General features: G+C 48.3%; 1 protein-coding gene across 6 annotated transcripts in view; it reads left to right on the top strand.

Moving 5' to 3' along the window:
• The window catches only part of RGS8 (regulator of G protein signaling 8), a 41,987-nt gene that overhangs the window by 21,962 nt on the left and 5,765 nt on the right, over nt 1-14,260 (top strand). For all 6 annotated transcript variants that reach the window (XM_059146368.1, XM_059146370.1, XM_059146369.1 and 3 more), the window contains one exon: nt 13,602-13,768. In XM_059146368.1, coding sequence (XP_059002351.1) covers nt 13,602-13,768 — 167 coding nt within the window. The remainder of the gene's footprint in view (nt 1-13,601; nt 13,769-14,260) is intronic.

The following is a 14,260-nucleotide window of genomic DNA, read 5'->3' as shown; positions in this document are numbered from 1 at the left end:
AGATAATTCAGATCATTATTTTTGTTCCCATTCTCAATTTATAGAGCATTTTTACCCTCCCTGCGCTGCCTGGCTGTTTGGGGCCCTCATTTATTTAAAGAAAGGTGTACTGAGTGTTTATTATGTTCGAGGTCTGTGTGAAGCAGCTGGTTGGGGGCGGGGGCACCGAGCGGAACAGGACAGCACCTCCCTGGTGAAGAATGCAGCCTTCGGAGACGCGGACATGCATACAAATAACATAAAAAATAACCCAGTGTGCTGCCTACAGACAAGGGAGCTTCAGGATTTCAAATAGAATCTCGACATCCGATGCTCCTCGTCATCCTGTTTTGTGGGTATTAGAAGTCCTCACCGGCCTGATGGCAGCAGGGCTGCTTTGGGTGTAGAGCCTGGTTTCTACTTAATTGGAGAAGATGCTTCTGTGCAATTAAGTTATGAACGTTAGCTGGTTGTCAGACCTGCGCACGAACGGTGCTAACCCGCCTCTGCTCCCAGAGAGCTGGGTCGCCTTGACGGAATCCCTCCGTCTTCTGGAAAATCTGGTTCTTCATCTATGCAATGAAGGATCTGGAAGAGGATGTCTCAGACACTGGATCCAGTCCTACCCTCTTGTTCTAGGATGCTGAGACAGGGCCATTAGCAGACGCCCAGGCAGGTGGTTTGAGTCAGCGCTGCCTGCCGGGTTATGTAAAACCCCTTCAAAGCGGAGATGGTTCAAGCAACCAAATGAGGGGCGAAAGCACCTGTGTTGGGAAGCTTTCTCTCCTTGACAGGGTCCTGCTGTGTGGGGAACACTTCTCAGGCTCCAGCCTCAGGAAAAGAAGAAAACAACCTTGTTTTTTAAACTTGACAGTGAAAAGAAATTTGGAAAGCAAATATTTAGAGCAGTTTGGTTTCCAGTCACATTTGCTTATAAAGCTGAAGAGGCATGCATGGAGGTCTGGGGGATAGCCACCTGCTGAGGGCTTTTTTTTTTTTTCTTTTTAAACTAAGAAATGAAAAATAAAATTGAAATTGCTGATGACTTTATTAGCTAGCGAAGGATTTCTAATGGGGGTTAAGTTGGCATCTTTCTCCTGCTCACCAGGGGACAGTTAGACGTGGTGTCTGAGCTGTGCACTTAGGCTGCTCCTGGGTATGTGTGTGTGTGTGCGCACACCGAGAGGCCTTCCTGTGTCTGTAGCTTATACCCAGGAGAAGGAAGGCTCCCAGCTTGCGGGAGATGTGTTTTCTGACGGGTTGCGGGTGAGTGGGCACAAAATTGTCTGTCTTCTGCTTCGATTTCCTCATGAGGCTCAGGCATATGCTTGTTATTTGTCCTGCTTTTAGTGGGACATTCAGTCCTGAACTCTGATCCAGTTCAAACTCGGAATCTCCCTCCTTCTGTTCTTCCTCCCTCCTTCCTTTGTGGGATTTTTTTTTTTTTTAAAAACATAAAAGTTAGATTATTCCAGTTAGAAGAGGAAGCTGTAGACACGGTTCCTTCCCCTTCTTCTCCCTTCTTTCAGCCTGATCCCACACCTGGGTGACAGAGCACTTTCCCCTGGGCCTCCATGTGGTCCTTGGCACAGAGCACGGAGGGTCTATGCTGAGCTGTCCCCACCAGGCCCAGGGACTCCAGATTAGTGGACTAGTACAACTGAAAGCTCTTTTGCATGCACAGAATTAGTATCCATCTCTGCGAAAAGGAGTCCAATAAGGAAGCTTTTAGTTTTTTAAAATTAGCCCCTTTGGGATAATGATTGAGATATAGAAAAATTTAACAACTTGATCTGGTCACACAGCAACCAAGCAGAATACCTCAAGCAAGCAAAAGCATGAAAGTTACGAGCAAATGAAATTCCTTAATTATTCATCCAAATGGTCATTAGCTTTAGAATGTACAGTTTAAGCATCTAGTTCCCACTCACTGCATAGCCCTCCCCACATCCTTCGCCAAGCCCCCCAAATCCTAGAACAGTGTTAGTGCAAGTGTGATCCAAAGAAGGCAGCAGCTGCTGGGAGCCTGTAAGAGATGAAAATTCTGGAGTTCTGTCTCAGACCTGCTGGGTCAACATCTCCGTGGCCTAGGGGCGCAGGAAATTTTTCTCAAGCCCTCCAGTAATGTTAAGGCCCACTGAAGCTTGAGAAGCACTTCTCTAAAACCTAAGGGAGTAACACGATGAATCTGGAAGATCTTGGTGAGGCAGGTGGTCTGTGCTTTCCAAGAAACCCACTGAGCTCTGGATTACAGCCTTCCAACGTCCCGAGGCAACACGTCCCTTCGATGGCCTGTCGTCCGTGTATCGCCAATGCCGGCTACGTAGCAGGTATGGTGGACGGGGGGCACAGTAAAGAAACAAATAGAGCAAGTGTGTTTTCTGGATAAATGGAGGCTGAGGGTTAGAGAGATGGGAGGTCTACTCCGGTCGGAAGAAGCTTCTCTTCCTCCTTGCCAACCTGTCTGCAGTGCTAGAATTTTTACTTGCCCCCCAGGAATGTGGGTGCCTTTAGCCTTTGAGAAGGAGTGCCTGGAACCGATAAGACAGTAACTCTTCCAAGCCTGCTGCAAAATCGAATGGAAAGCACCTGGATGGGCCTCCAGCACCCATTCTGTCGCTTACCAGCCGTGTGACCTCCAGCCAAGGACATCGCCTCTCTAAACCTTGCTTTCCTCCTCTGTAAAAGGGGCATGATAAGACCTGCCTTGCACAGTTGCTTCGAGGATTAAATGTGATTGTGGTTGTGAAGTGCGAAGCATGATAACGTGAGAGGGAGGCTCCCCAAAGGAGACCGGTTTTGGTGATTTGGGTTATAATCCAACATTAAATTCACTGAGAAAACATGGATTCCTGTTTGCTGGAGATGGCATCAGCTTCTTTCCCCAGGCAGCTGGATGTGTCAGAATCACAGGGGGGCTTATTCAAATTCCATAATACCTCACCCCTATTTGCCTCAGGAGCTTTTGTCCGATCTCCCTCATCCTTTTCCCGTTGCCCCTCAGACTCCCTCTGGGGATTCGGTTTTCAAAAGCCCTGCAGGCAAATCTGGTATGTTCCCTCTTTGAGCCTCCCTGCCTTGTTCCTTTGTTGGCTCAATTCGACAAATACTCCTGGACTTTTTAGCATCTTTTAGGTGATGGACTAGTGCACCTGGAGTTTTATAATACTTCTCTTGTATTGAAGGAGTCATTTGTGAATGCTTTTACCCTGCTAGGGACCCCTTCTCTTTTGTCTCCCCTTCAATACAAATGCCTTGCTAATTTCTCACCATAGCTGCAGATACAGATTCTAGCTTGACTTTTTGTGGTTGTTGTATGATAACATCTTCTGCTTGACAAAATAGGAACAGACATTAGAATAGGGGTTGTAAGACCCACGCTGTCCCCTGTCTGCTGCTACCATGTCCTAGGAATAAGAAGTCACCCAAACTTAGAGCCTGTGTCCAGTGTAGGGCTCGATCCTAAGGTCTCTCATGTCCCTTCTGGCTCAAAGAGCCTAAGAGCTGTCAGGTCCTACTACTATTATGACATCCCATCTTGCTGAATGTATACTAGCAAAGTGAAGATCATTGAAGAAAATTATGTTAATCGTAAGACTGAAGTATAATTAGCATGGCAGTTGCTTCCAATAAATGTGAGTAACTGCAAATAGTTTATTCTCTAAATAACCTCCTTACCTAAACCTTGTTAAGCCCCTGTGATGTGTTTAAAAACCTTTATTTTATAGATAACACACACACAAAAGACTTTGATCCTAATGCTGTTCTCATCACAATTTCAAAGTGGTGAACTCAGTTCTGAATGAAAGAGATTTTTGGCTTCACCATCAGTATATGTAACCTGGGTTTTATAAATATATTTTCCTTTCCTATCCTCTGTCTGACCTTGGAACCAGTTTATTTTTTTTCCTATCGATCAGGGATGCAAGAGGACTCTGGTCTTTTGGGTGGCACTTTAGTAAACAGAGAGGTTTCCTGCCACCCCCCCCCCCCAAATCTTTCCTGTGATCTGGTATTTTTCCAAGCCTGGGAGTTGATCGAGACTCAAGCCCACTCCCATGCCAGCTGAATCAGGGCTCCCGGACCTTGAACTGTTTACCTAAGCTACCCTCCCTGCTGCACCAGCTGCACTGCTCATTCATAGTGACCCAGTTTCTTCTCTTATGTAAGCACCCTGCATCCCAGAACCGAGAGGGAGAATGCCGGCGGCAGGCGGCATGTGCGGCCACGGGGATGTTCTTGGAGGTTGTGTGCATGCTCAGGGGGATGCCAGGATTCTGCCGAGTGTTCCAGGAATTCTGGACACAAGCCTTTCCGTTCCCGTGACTAGATCGACACTAATTTCAAAAAATATGTAATGTTCATAGAGCCTTGCCTTCTTAGCATGCCATACAAAGAAAACCAAAGTGAACTGAAAGAATGAAACTAAAAAAAAAAAAAAAAAAGAAAGAAAAAAAGGAAAAAAAAAGGCAGATCCTCCTGTCTCTCCTATCTCCCAGGAACCCTTCACCTACTACCTTTAAGTGACCAGGGTTGTTTCGGGGAATTAGGGATGTTTACTCTGAATGATGACTCCGTAAGCCACCAAAGTCCCAAACACGCATGGAGTGCTCCCTGAGGGTTGGGCCCTGCGTGTATTAACTCATCTCACGCCCAAAGCCCCCCTGGAGCTGCTGGGATCTGCATTTCACAGATGACAGAACTGAGGCATGGTGCCCAAGGAGACACTGAGCTAGTTTATGGGTCCAAGCCAGGACAGAAGAGTTTCAGGACAGAACCCCAGGCAGAATAGCATCAGGGATCAGAGACAGGTGACTCTTCCCAGCTTCTTGGAATCTGTGGAGGTGCTAAGGGGGGCCTCCAGTCCCCTAGGTATCTGGGAAGGAGCAGGTTCTGGGGCACTCAGGGGCCCAGGTGTTATGGCCCCCCAAATGGGTCCTTGATTAAAGGAGCGAGACCGGTGCAACGTGAAGGTCAAGCAAAGCTTTATTTCGCACCAAGCATCAAGAATCTAACTGAACGTTCGGGGCTGCGCCTCTTACAAGAGAGAGAGACCCTTCTCTGTTTCATAGACTAGCTTTCAAAGGCAAAGGCCATGCGGTGGGGCCCGGCTACACACAGGTGGCCAATGAGATTGTAACACACAGAGAAAATTGCACAGTGATGCTAGGTGACCAATTAAATTACAGTTTACCCTATAGTAGACATTTGACCCAGCCTATCACACCTTGGTTAGAATTGGCCCCCAAAAGCCTCCCAAAGGGCGGGGCCCATACTCCTTGGTAGCTAGGAAGACAGTATGCTCCCCACCTCCTCCCCACTGATCGGATGTCTCCACCTAGCCTGACCCACCCTTGTATTTGAGCTTTGTTACCTGGGGCTGGTTTCGGGGACTTGTTTTTAAGTAAGTTCCCCTGGGTGGGGGGGGCAGAGTCAATTTAAGTTTTACAACAAAATGGCAGTTCAGCCGGGTTGAGGCTGCTCTGGCTGAATAGGCCCTTACACAGGCAGAGGAGCGAAGCAGGTCACAGGGAGAGAGGCCAGCAAATGCTCATGAGCCTTTCAGAAATAAATGAGTATCCTTCATTTTTAACCAGCCTCAGCTTATGGACAAGCAGAAGGGAAAGAGAGGGTCCTGGTGGAGAGAAGGAAGGGGGAAGAGGGAAGCAGGGGCCAAAAGGGACAGAGGACCGAAGGCCAGGATGCGGGCTGAGCGAGATGCTGACAGTCGGAGAGAACCAGACAGAGAGTCCCTGGGAAGAGGGGGGAGGGGTTAGGAGGAGAAGGGAAGGATCTAGGCGAGAAGAAATGCCCTGGTTCTGGTCCCCTGCGATTCCTTTGCTGGGTCCCCTAAGCAGGAAAGGGGGGCCGGGTCTGGGCCAGGTGGTCTGCCTACAAAGGCAGCTGCTGTCACCTGCTCTGGAAAGGGAGGGGCTCCTGCAGCCTGGGGGCAGGGGGCTCCACCCGCTTCTCACTTCCACGTTCTCAGGTGAAGTTTTTCTTTCCACTGTGGCCCTCCCCGCCCTGGTCCTTCCTCTGCAGGCCTGGGCATGCGGCAGGGTGGGGAGCGAGGGGAACTAGAGGGCAGGGTGAACAGAGGAGAGGGCTGTGGACGGCACCGTCTGTCTGGGGCTTTTGTGAGCTTTTTCTTTGCCACAATCTGTTCTCGAGATGCTGCGGCTTTTCAGGTCCGGACCTTCCCAGGCCTTCTCCCACCCCCTTCCCCATCTCTCCTCAAGCCCTTCTTTTGAAATCCCGGACACATGTTCTGAAGCCAGCCGTGGAAATGCAGGTGACCACATCTTTGGGTGAGGCGCCTGAGAGAGCTCGAGGTCTTTACAGGGTCACTCAGCCATGCTTGATTAGAGTGTCCCCAGGCCACCATTGGGGAATGCACCAGTCTGCTTTGTGTGATGCCCCTGTGCCTTAGGGAGGTGGCCCTGCCGTGGGAGAGAGGAGAGTTTTCGGCAGAATTCAGGTTGTTGGTAGCACCTAGTGGTCTCAGTTGTCACCGCAGATGAGGTGATGGCAGGTGTCCTCTTGCAGGAGAATCTCCAGCTCTGTAAACCAGAGGTCACCTTTGCCCTCCTGTGATGGGTTTTCAGTGTGATTGCTTGATTTGGGGTTTTCGTCCATCCTTCCTTTGGAGGGAGAGCTAAGGTGGGGCTCTCCGGTGATCACGAGGGGAGACACAGGCAGTGGGCTCTGAAGTCATCCAGATGTGTGTGCAAATCCACTGTCCACCTCTTACTGGCTGAGTGACCCCACACATTGAACTTGAGCTCTCCAAGTCACTTGCCCTCGTAGCGAAACAAATTTCTGTGAGAGCGAACATGTGTTGATTTCTGATAGTGAGCCACAGGGCACTTAAACGTGGACCGCTTCATTTCGTCCTCATAACAATCTGGGGGGAGTAAGTCCCAGTATAATTCCCATTTTCCAGATGAGATGAGGCAGGCTTCAAGACATTAGGACCCTTTTCTGAGGTCATGCATATTTAGACCCAGGCTGTCTGACGCCAGGACCTCTGCCTTGACATTAGGTGGGTGTGAGGGTGGAAGGAGTTGATACACGTAGATTGGACAATAGAGGACTTGGCCCGGGGTAAGTCCTCTGTGTGTGGCAGTGACGATGTGGCTGGTGGGGAGGGTGGGAAGCAGTCGGCTAAGAGCTGTGTCTGACGCAGGCAAAGGGAGCGCAGAGCAGAGCGCTAATGTCCCCAGGGAGACTTAATCAGATCCATCCCCCTCACTTTGCAGTTGAGGAGGCTGAGACCCAGGGAAGTTGAATGTGTTGTCCAAGGTCATTGAGCTAATTATGGGTCTGACTCTGATCAGAACGGATGCTCCCAACTGGGACAGTGGCGCTTCTGTCCCAGGTGCACCAACAGGGTTCCGCAGGTTGCCTCCGTGAAGCCAACAGGTGATTCTGGGCTGGGTATGAGTTTGCCACACATTTTACTTCAAAGCCCCACCCCCGCCTGAGTCAGTCTCCACTGCCTCCACGGTCATTCAGTTGAACTCTGTTGCCCATGTCCATCTTTGTCTCTAGGTTGTTCTGCTACCTCAAGATACTCCTCTGCCTTCCACGGTGACTTTCGATTTCTCCCCACCTCATCTGTTGTCATCATTCCTGGAAACATCTCCATCCGTGGAGTTACTCATGGCCCCCTAGTCTTGGGCTGAGACGGACCCCCTGCCCTCCCCCTCCAGCCGTTGCTGGTGTAAGCATCCTTTAGGCCCCGCCGTCAGGCCCAGCCAGGGACTGGACCGCTGACTCCTGTAAGAACGTTGGCTTTGTAGCTTGGTATCCATGCCACTTACTAACCATGTGACCTTGAGTGACTGATCTCACTTCTCCAAGCTTCCTTTATCTTCTACAAAATGACAGTAATTCAGGGCCTATTGTATAACTTCGCTATCCAGAGTAGATGCCTGTGGCTCACAGAGCATTTAGTGTGATGTGTGGCTCTAAGTGTGCAGTCAAGGCCCGCAGCGGTCGTTTCCAAAATTCCTTCTCTAATGTCAACCTTTTTTTTTTTTTTTCAGCCTCCTATTATCCTTCTCCCCTTTTCCCACGTTCCAACTTTTAGATCCCACATCCCTGCTGTCTCTGGGTTCAAGCTTCATTTGCCAGCCTGAAGCTGATGGTCCTTTCTTTGAACGTTGGGCGCATCCCCGGAGTCAAATGTCTTGCTCCCTTCCTGGTGCATCGTAGCCTTGTCCAGGAGCTGGAACCTAAGACTTCACAAGTCTTTGCCTGTTTCTCACCCGATTCCTGCTCGTTCTTCCAGAGTAGCTGTTCTGCACCCTTCCCAAACCTCTCTAGCACACACTGGACTTAGAATATTCAATTAATTATTTTTAAATTGTTGCTCAATGTCTGTGACAGTAGACTAGCTTTTGAGTTCTGTGAGGTGGTGACGTCATCTGATTTACTCATGCCATCTCCTCAAGCCTAGGGCATGGAGGTAGACCGTCTTCACAGGGACTTCACCCCAAATTAATGAAGCTCGAGGTTGTTCAGCTTTATACATCTCGGAGATGGCCCTTCCCTAAGCAGTTCTTTCTATCTTCATCCACCCCACTTTCTTTTTTTCTACTCTTGACTTTAAAGAAGACAAGTTCTCCTACTTCTTCTTGGTCCCCTTCCTTGTCTAGGATTTGCCCTCCCCAGATATGTTCTTTTGATTCCTTCATCTTTCTCTTCCCTTGCTCTTTTCCTTCTGCCTGCAAATATGTCTGAAAAGATCTTGCTTTGGCGTCATATGGACCTGGTAGTGAAGCTTGGCTCTTCTTGCTCAGCTGTGGAACTGGGACACGTCTTCGACTTCTGTAAGTAAGACTTAATGTCTTCGTTTGGAAAACCAGAGTGCTACTATCTATGGATCTGCATTGTTGTGAAAAATAAATTGAACTGGTGTTTGCAAAATCCCCAGCAAAAAGTATGGCATATAGTAAATAAATAAAATTTCCTGCCCCAAATCCTAAATAAATACATAAAAATAAAACCCTGCCTTCCCTAGGTCCCACCACCTTCTCCAGCTAAAATCAGGCAGGAACTCCTTCATTTTTCTGCACCCAAACTAGAAACTTCCCTGTATCCACATGCAGCCCCTTCTCTTCCTCTCCATCATAATTCTCTTCTCAGGCCCCTTTCTGTACCTTCTGAGGGGCAGCATTTGATCAATTAAACTCTTTCTTTCCTTTAATTGCAACTCCTTCTAGAGGACCAGTCTTTCCTGATTAGATCAGCTTTCAAACACACTCAAGACCATCTTACAACAAAACAAAACAAACAACACAAACACACACAATAACAACAACAAAACCAGAAAACCCCCAAACCTTCTTTCCTGACCTCCTGTTTCCTTCCAGTTATGCTGTCTGATCTCTCTCTTCCCCGTGTTGCCAGAAACATCTAAATGGACTCTTTCTGCTTCCTTTCCTCTTAATCACGCCCACGTTCACCCCCGTGCCCAGGGCCCCCATCCCACCACTAGAACCGCACCTGCCCATGGTTGCTGAACCTTATCACCAAGTCCAACAACCGTGTCTCAGACCATAGCTCGCTTGACCTCTGGGTAGCACTGGACACATGGCTGTTTCCTCTTTCCTGAAAGCTTCGCTTCCCTGGCCTTTTGCAGTCCTGTGTTATCCTTCTGTCTCTCTGGCTCTTTCACAGACCTCTTAATGTGCCTTGTAAGTAGGCTCGGTCATTGTTTACACTAGTTTTCCTGAACTCTTTCTAACAACTCAGACATTCTTAATGACGGGCCTTCCCGGTATGGCTCTCCCTTCCTGTGATTCTCTTCTCCCTCCCCTCCGCCCCCCACTTCTTGCACAAAGCTTCCTGCTGCTCCACTTCACGTCCCAGCCCAGAAGCTTCTCTCCCTCCTGTAAGTCTTCCCTCCCGTCCTTAGATCTGGCTCAGGCATCCCCGCTGGGTGCTTTCACATCAGCCCGTGCTTCCCCTGCTGTCCCACTTATCACGCACTCCGTAACTACCAAATTATGGTTTCTTGGCTCAAATGGCCCTTTCACTGCAAGTTCTGAGGGCTTCGTTGTGGCTGTTTCTAGCACACCTCGTGGAACGCCTGGTTCCCCTAATGGGCGTGTGAATGAGCGAATGAATGAGTGGAGGCTCACATTCATGGCTGTGTTGGGTTGGGAGTTTGTACACGTTGTATTTTTCATGCTACACAGTCTTACCTGGGCGAACTCTGTCAAGCCTGTTCTCCAAGCATCAGCTTCGTCCCCTGCCAGACTGGGAGAAGTACAGCGACATTCCTGAAAGGGCTTGCGGGCGTTCTCTCTTTTTCAATCCTCACAAGGGCCCAACAAAGCGGAGACTTCGATGATGGGAGATAATGTCTGTCTCTTGTCTTCCGTGGGGTTGGAGAGGTGCCCTAGCAGTGTTATCGTGACCAGCACCAGCAAGGGAGGCAGAAAGGTAGTTTTCTTGATCTGTAACTGGAGTCAGGTGGCTCACAAAGCGCCTGTTTCTGCTCGATGGAAAACAACACAAAAATCTGACACAAGCAACAAACTTCAGCTTGCCATTCGGAGTATTTGCTCTCTTCCAGACAGAGGACGTCCTGCCAAGTTACTCTTCCAAGCCACTTTGAATTTACTCTTTTTGATGAATGCACAGTGTTTTTGGGTTCTCCCCCCGCCCTTCCCACAGGAGACGGCTTTTGGCCTGTGGTCCTCATGTCCTCCCTGCATTCACTGATCGCGTCCATGGCTCTTGTCATGTGTGAACTAGTCACCGCTCAGAGACTGCCTTGCTGGACCAGCTCCACGTTGGCTCTCGCGGGCACTGAGTCTCCTTGGAGCTTGCACAGCTTCGGCTGGTGTTCGGTCCAGTCACTGCCCTGTGGCCTCTGCTACAGGGGCCCCTTCTGCAGGCAATGACAGTCTCCTGGCGGGCAGGCGAGCTCTCAGATCTGAGTTCCTCAGAGCCTGTGGAAACTTCTGGAGTCCATCTGTAAGAACTTGGAGGAGAGAGGTGTGGCAAAATAGAGCATCTGCAGGGCATTTTTATGGGCAGATTTTATGACCTGTTTTCTGATGTATTTGTATATTAGCAGTTAAAAAAGAAATCGTTAAAACTGAGTGAATGATTCTCCGGTCATCTCTGTGCCTCATCATCCCGTGTTAGTGCTTCACGCTCTCTTCGATTCCCCTTTTATCTTGGGTTTCTACTCCCTCCTCTCAGGGCTTTAAACCCAGGGTTGGAATGAGGGTACGTGGGGTCCTGAGCCAACCTCTCCTATGGGTCTAACCTGTGCTACTCTCCTCTTCCTTCCCTGGCACAGGAGCAATTTTATTTCCATCCTGCCTGATGGGAAACAGCCTCACATCATGTTCTGCTTTCTCCATACTCCGTATCTTAGAGAACTATATGTCTTGTCTTTTTTTTTTTTTTTTTAAGATTTTATTCATTTATTTGATAGAAAGATCACAAGCAGGCAGAGAGGCAGAGGGAAGCAGGCTCCCTGCCGAGCAGAGAGCCCGATGCGGGGGTCGATCCCAGGACCTTGGGATCATGACCTGAGCCGAAGGCAGAGGCTTTAACCCACTGAGCCCCCAGGAGTCCCTATATGTCTTGTCTTAAGGTGATCATATGTCCTGGTTTTTGTCTGTGGTGAGCATGGTTATGCTCATTGTATTTGTGTAATTAATAGGCATGCCCCCCTTCACTCTCAAAAATGTACTGGCTTGGAGGGTAAACTTCATGGCTACCCTACGTCTGTTAAGCACTTTACACTCAGGCCTCCAAACTGAGATTTCTTTTCAATTTAAAGCTTAACTGTGGCAATTCCATCAAAACCCTTTTCTCTCAAGTTCCTGGCTCTTGCAACTAAGAGTCTTGGTTTTTTATGACGATTATTCCAGTGTAGGGCACTACCACATCTATTTTGAAAGACAAAGATACCCAATGACTTTTTTTTTTTTTTTTTTTTTTTACGATTTTACTTATTTATTTGACAGAGACACAGCAAGAGAGGGAACACAAACAGGGGAGAGTGGGGGTGTGGGGCGGAAAGCAGGCTTCCTGTGATGGGGGGCTTGATCCCAGGACTCCCCGATCATGACCTGAGCTAAAGGCAGACACTTAATGACTGAGCCTCCCAGGCGCCCCCTCCCCGTGACTTTCTAATTAGAAATGAAACTGGTTCACAAAGGTAAAGACAGACATTTTTATTTTTTTTATTTATTTTTTTATTTTTTTATTTTTTTTTTTAAGATTTTATTTATTTATTTGACAGAGAGAAATCACAAGTAGATGGAGAGGCAGGCAGAGAGAGAGAGAGGGAACAGGCTCCCTGCTGAGCAGAGAGCGCTATGCGGGACTCGATCCCAAGACCCTGAGATCATGACCCGAGCCGAAGGCAGCGGCTTAACCCACTGAGCCACCCAGGCGCCCAAAGACAGACATTTAAATATGTTGATAGCAGGAGGCGCCACGAATCCCTGGGACGATCCTGGGCAGCTCCTTGTCCTGGGTCACACCTGTGGGCCTCGGATGCCCAGGTGATCCCCTCCCTCAGCATTTAGAACTGTTGACATTTTGTCCTCTTAACAAGTTTTAGAAACGAAAAACAAAACAAAACAAAAACAACATTCTTGACAGAGCCATTTTTAATCAGTGCAGTAACTTCCTTCTAGGCTGTGTCTGCCCATCCCCTGAGGACAGTCTGTAGAAGGAAATAGCTCTTATTTGAGTAGAGGAGAATGTGTTGAGGGTTAAGACAATTTATAACCTATATTTTCATATAAAAACATTAGCTGAATGTATAGGCTATCAAGGGGTGTTGTTTTCCGAATCTACGTGGTAACCCTGCTCACCTTACTCTGATTGGAAACTCTCCTTGGCAATATGCATGACATGGATTTAAAAAAAATGAAAAAGATGTGTTCATTGTTAAATCATTTGGGAGGAAAATTCTAATTAATCTTAATTAAAACATGTAATTTGATAAGCAAGATCTTTTAAAACAAAGTATCCAGAGGCTAAACCATTAAAACACAGCACCTCAGAAGTTTTTTAGAAGAGGCTAGGAACCCTGTGAAGGTAACAGAATGGCTTTAGTGACTGAATTTCAGTGTGTACTTTCAGGCTTTCTTCTGGTAGTAGTGAAGGATTAGTCCTGAGGCATTCACCCCTTCCTGTAGTTTGTCTTATAACAGGTTGTTTTTTTTGTCAGGGTGGTTAACGTGGATTAGGGTAGGGAATGCATTACAAATATTACTTTGGCCTAATTAGAAACACAGGTTCACCAGTGGACTCAGGGGACAGAGGACTCTACATTAAAGGACAGGCAGTGACCACCAAAGATTGATGAAGAGTGACCAGGGCCCCCTATAGTCATTATTACTATGGCTTCCTCAACATTTCTCCCTCCTATCACTGCAGTCCTTGAGCCCCAAGTAGAGCTTGTCTCCAAGGGTACCTGTGTGTTTAAGAGGTAGGGTCTTCAAGCAGATGTGGGGCAGTGGGGCTTGGACAGTCAGGGCTGGTCTCACATTATGGCTGCCCTTCTCTCTTGCTTCTGCAGTTCATGAGCTTAAGTCCCTTCCTATCTGTCTTCCTTCCCCCTCCCTCCACATCCACAGATGGGGTGGCTGCGTTCCGCGCCTTCTTGAAGACAGAGTTCAGCGAGGAGAACCTGGAATTCTGGCTGGCCTGTGAGGAGTTCAAGAAGACCAGGTCAACTGCAAAGCTGGTTTCCAAGGCCCATAGGATCTTTGAGGAGTTTGTGGATGTGCAGGCTCCGAGGGAGGTGTGTTGGTGGTGGCAAGAGTCTTCTATCCATGGATCCATTGCACTCCTTCTTGGGGTTTGAGCCAGTCTTGATGAGTACTGTCTTCTAAACTGAGCCTTACCTCTCTGATGGCTCTTAATGGGGGGGAGGGGGGAGGAACACTTTAAAGGTGCAGAGCCTGGGACTTCTAAAAAATTGTTCTGTAAGGGAGTGTTTTAGCTGTCAAGCACGCGCCTGTAGGACCTGTGTTTCTATAGGGATTCTGCAAGGACAGATGCCGTTGAATCCATATTAGTTTCCTAGTGGAAGGCAGCAAGCCTTAGTGGGAGGAGCATCCACTTGTTCCCAGCTGTGTCGTCTTGGCCAAGTTAGCTAGTCTCTCTGAATCACGTTTTCCCCAGTGTAGAAGAGTATAATACCCCGTATCATTCAAGACTACTCTTGAGTATTAGGGATAAAGCACCTGGTCAACATCTGTCACTGCTCCTTAATGAGTAATTATAGTCATTT

The sequence above is a fragment of the Mustela lutreola genome, chromosome 14, assembly GCF_030435805.1.
Source record: "Mustela lutreola isolate mMusLut2 chromosome 14, mMusLut2.pri, whole genome shotgun sequence".
Taxonomy (NCBI): domain Eukaryota; kingdom Metazoa; phylum Chordata; class Mammalia; order Carnivora; family Mustelidae; genus Mustela; species Mustela lutreola.
Note: the sequence above shows the minus strand (reverse complement) of the source record. Positions and strands in the feature narration are given on the sequence as shown.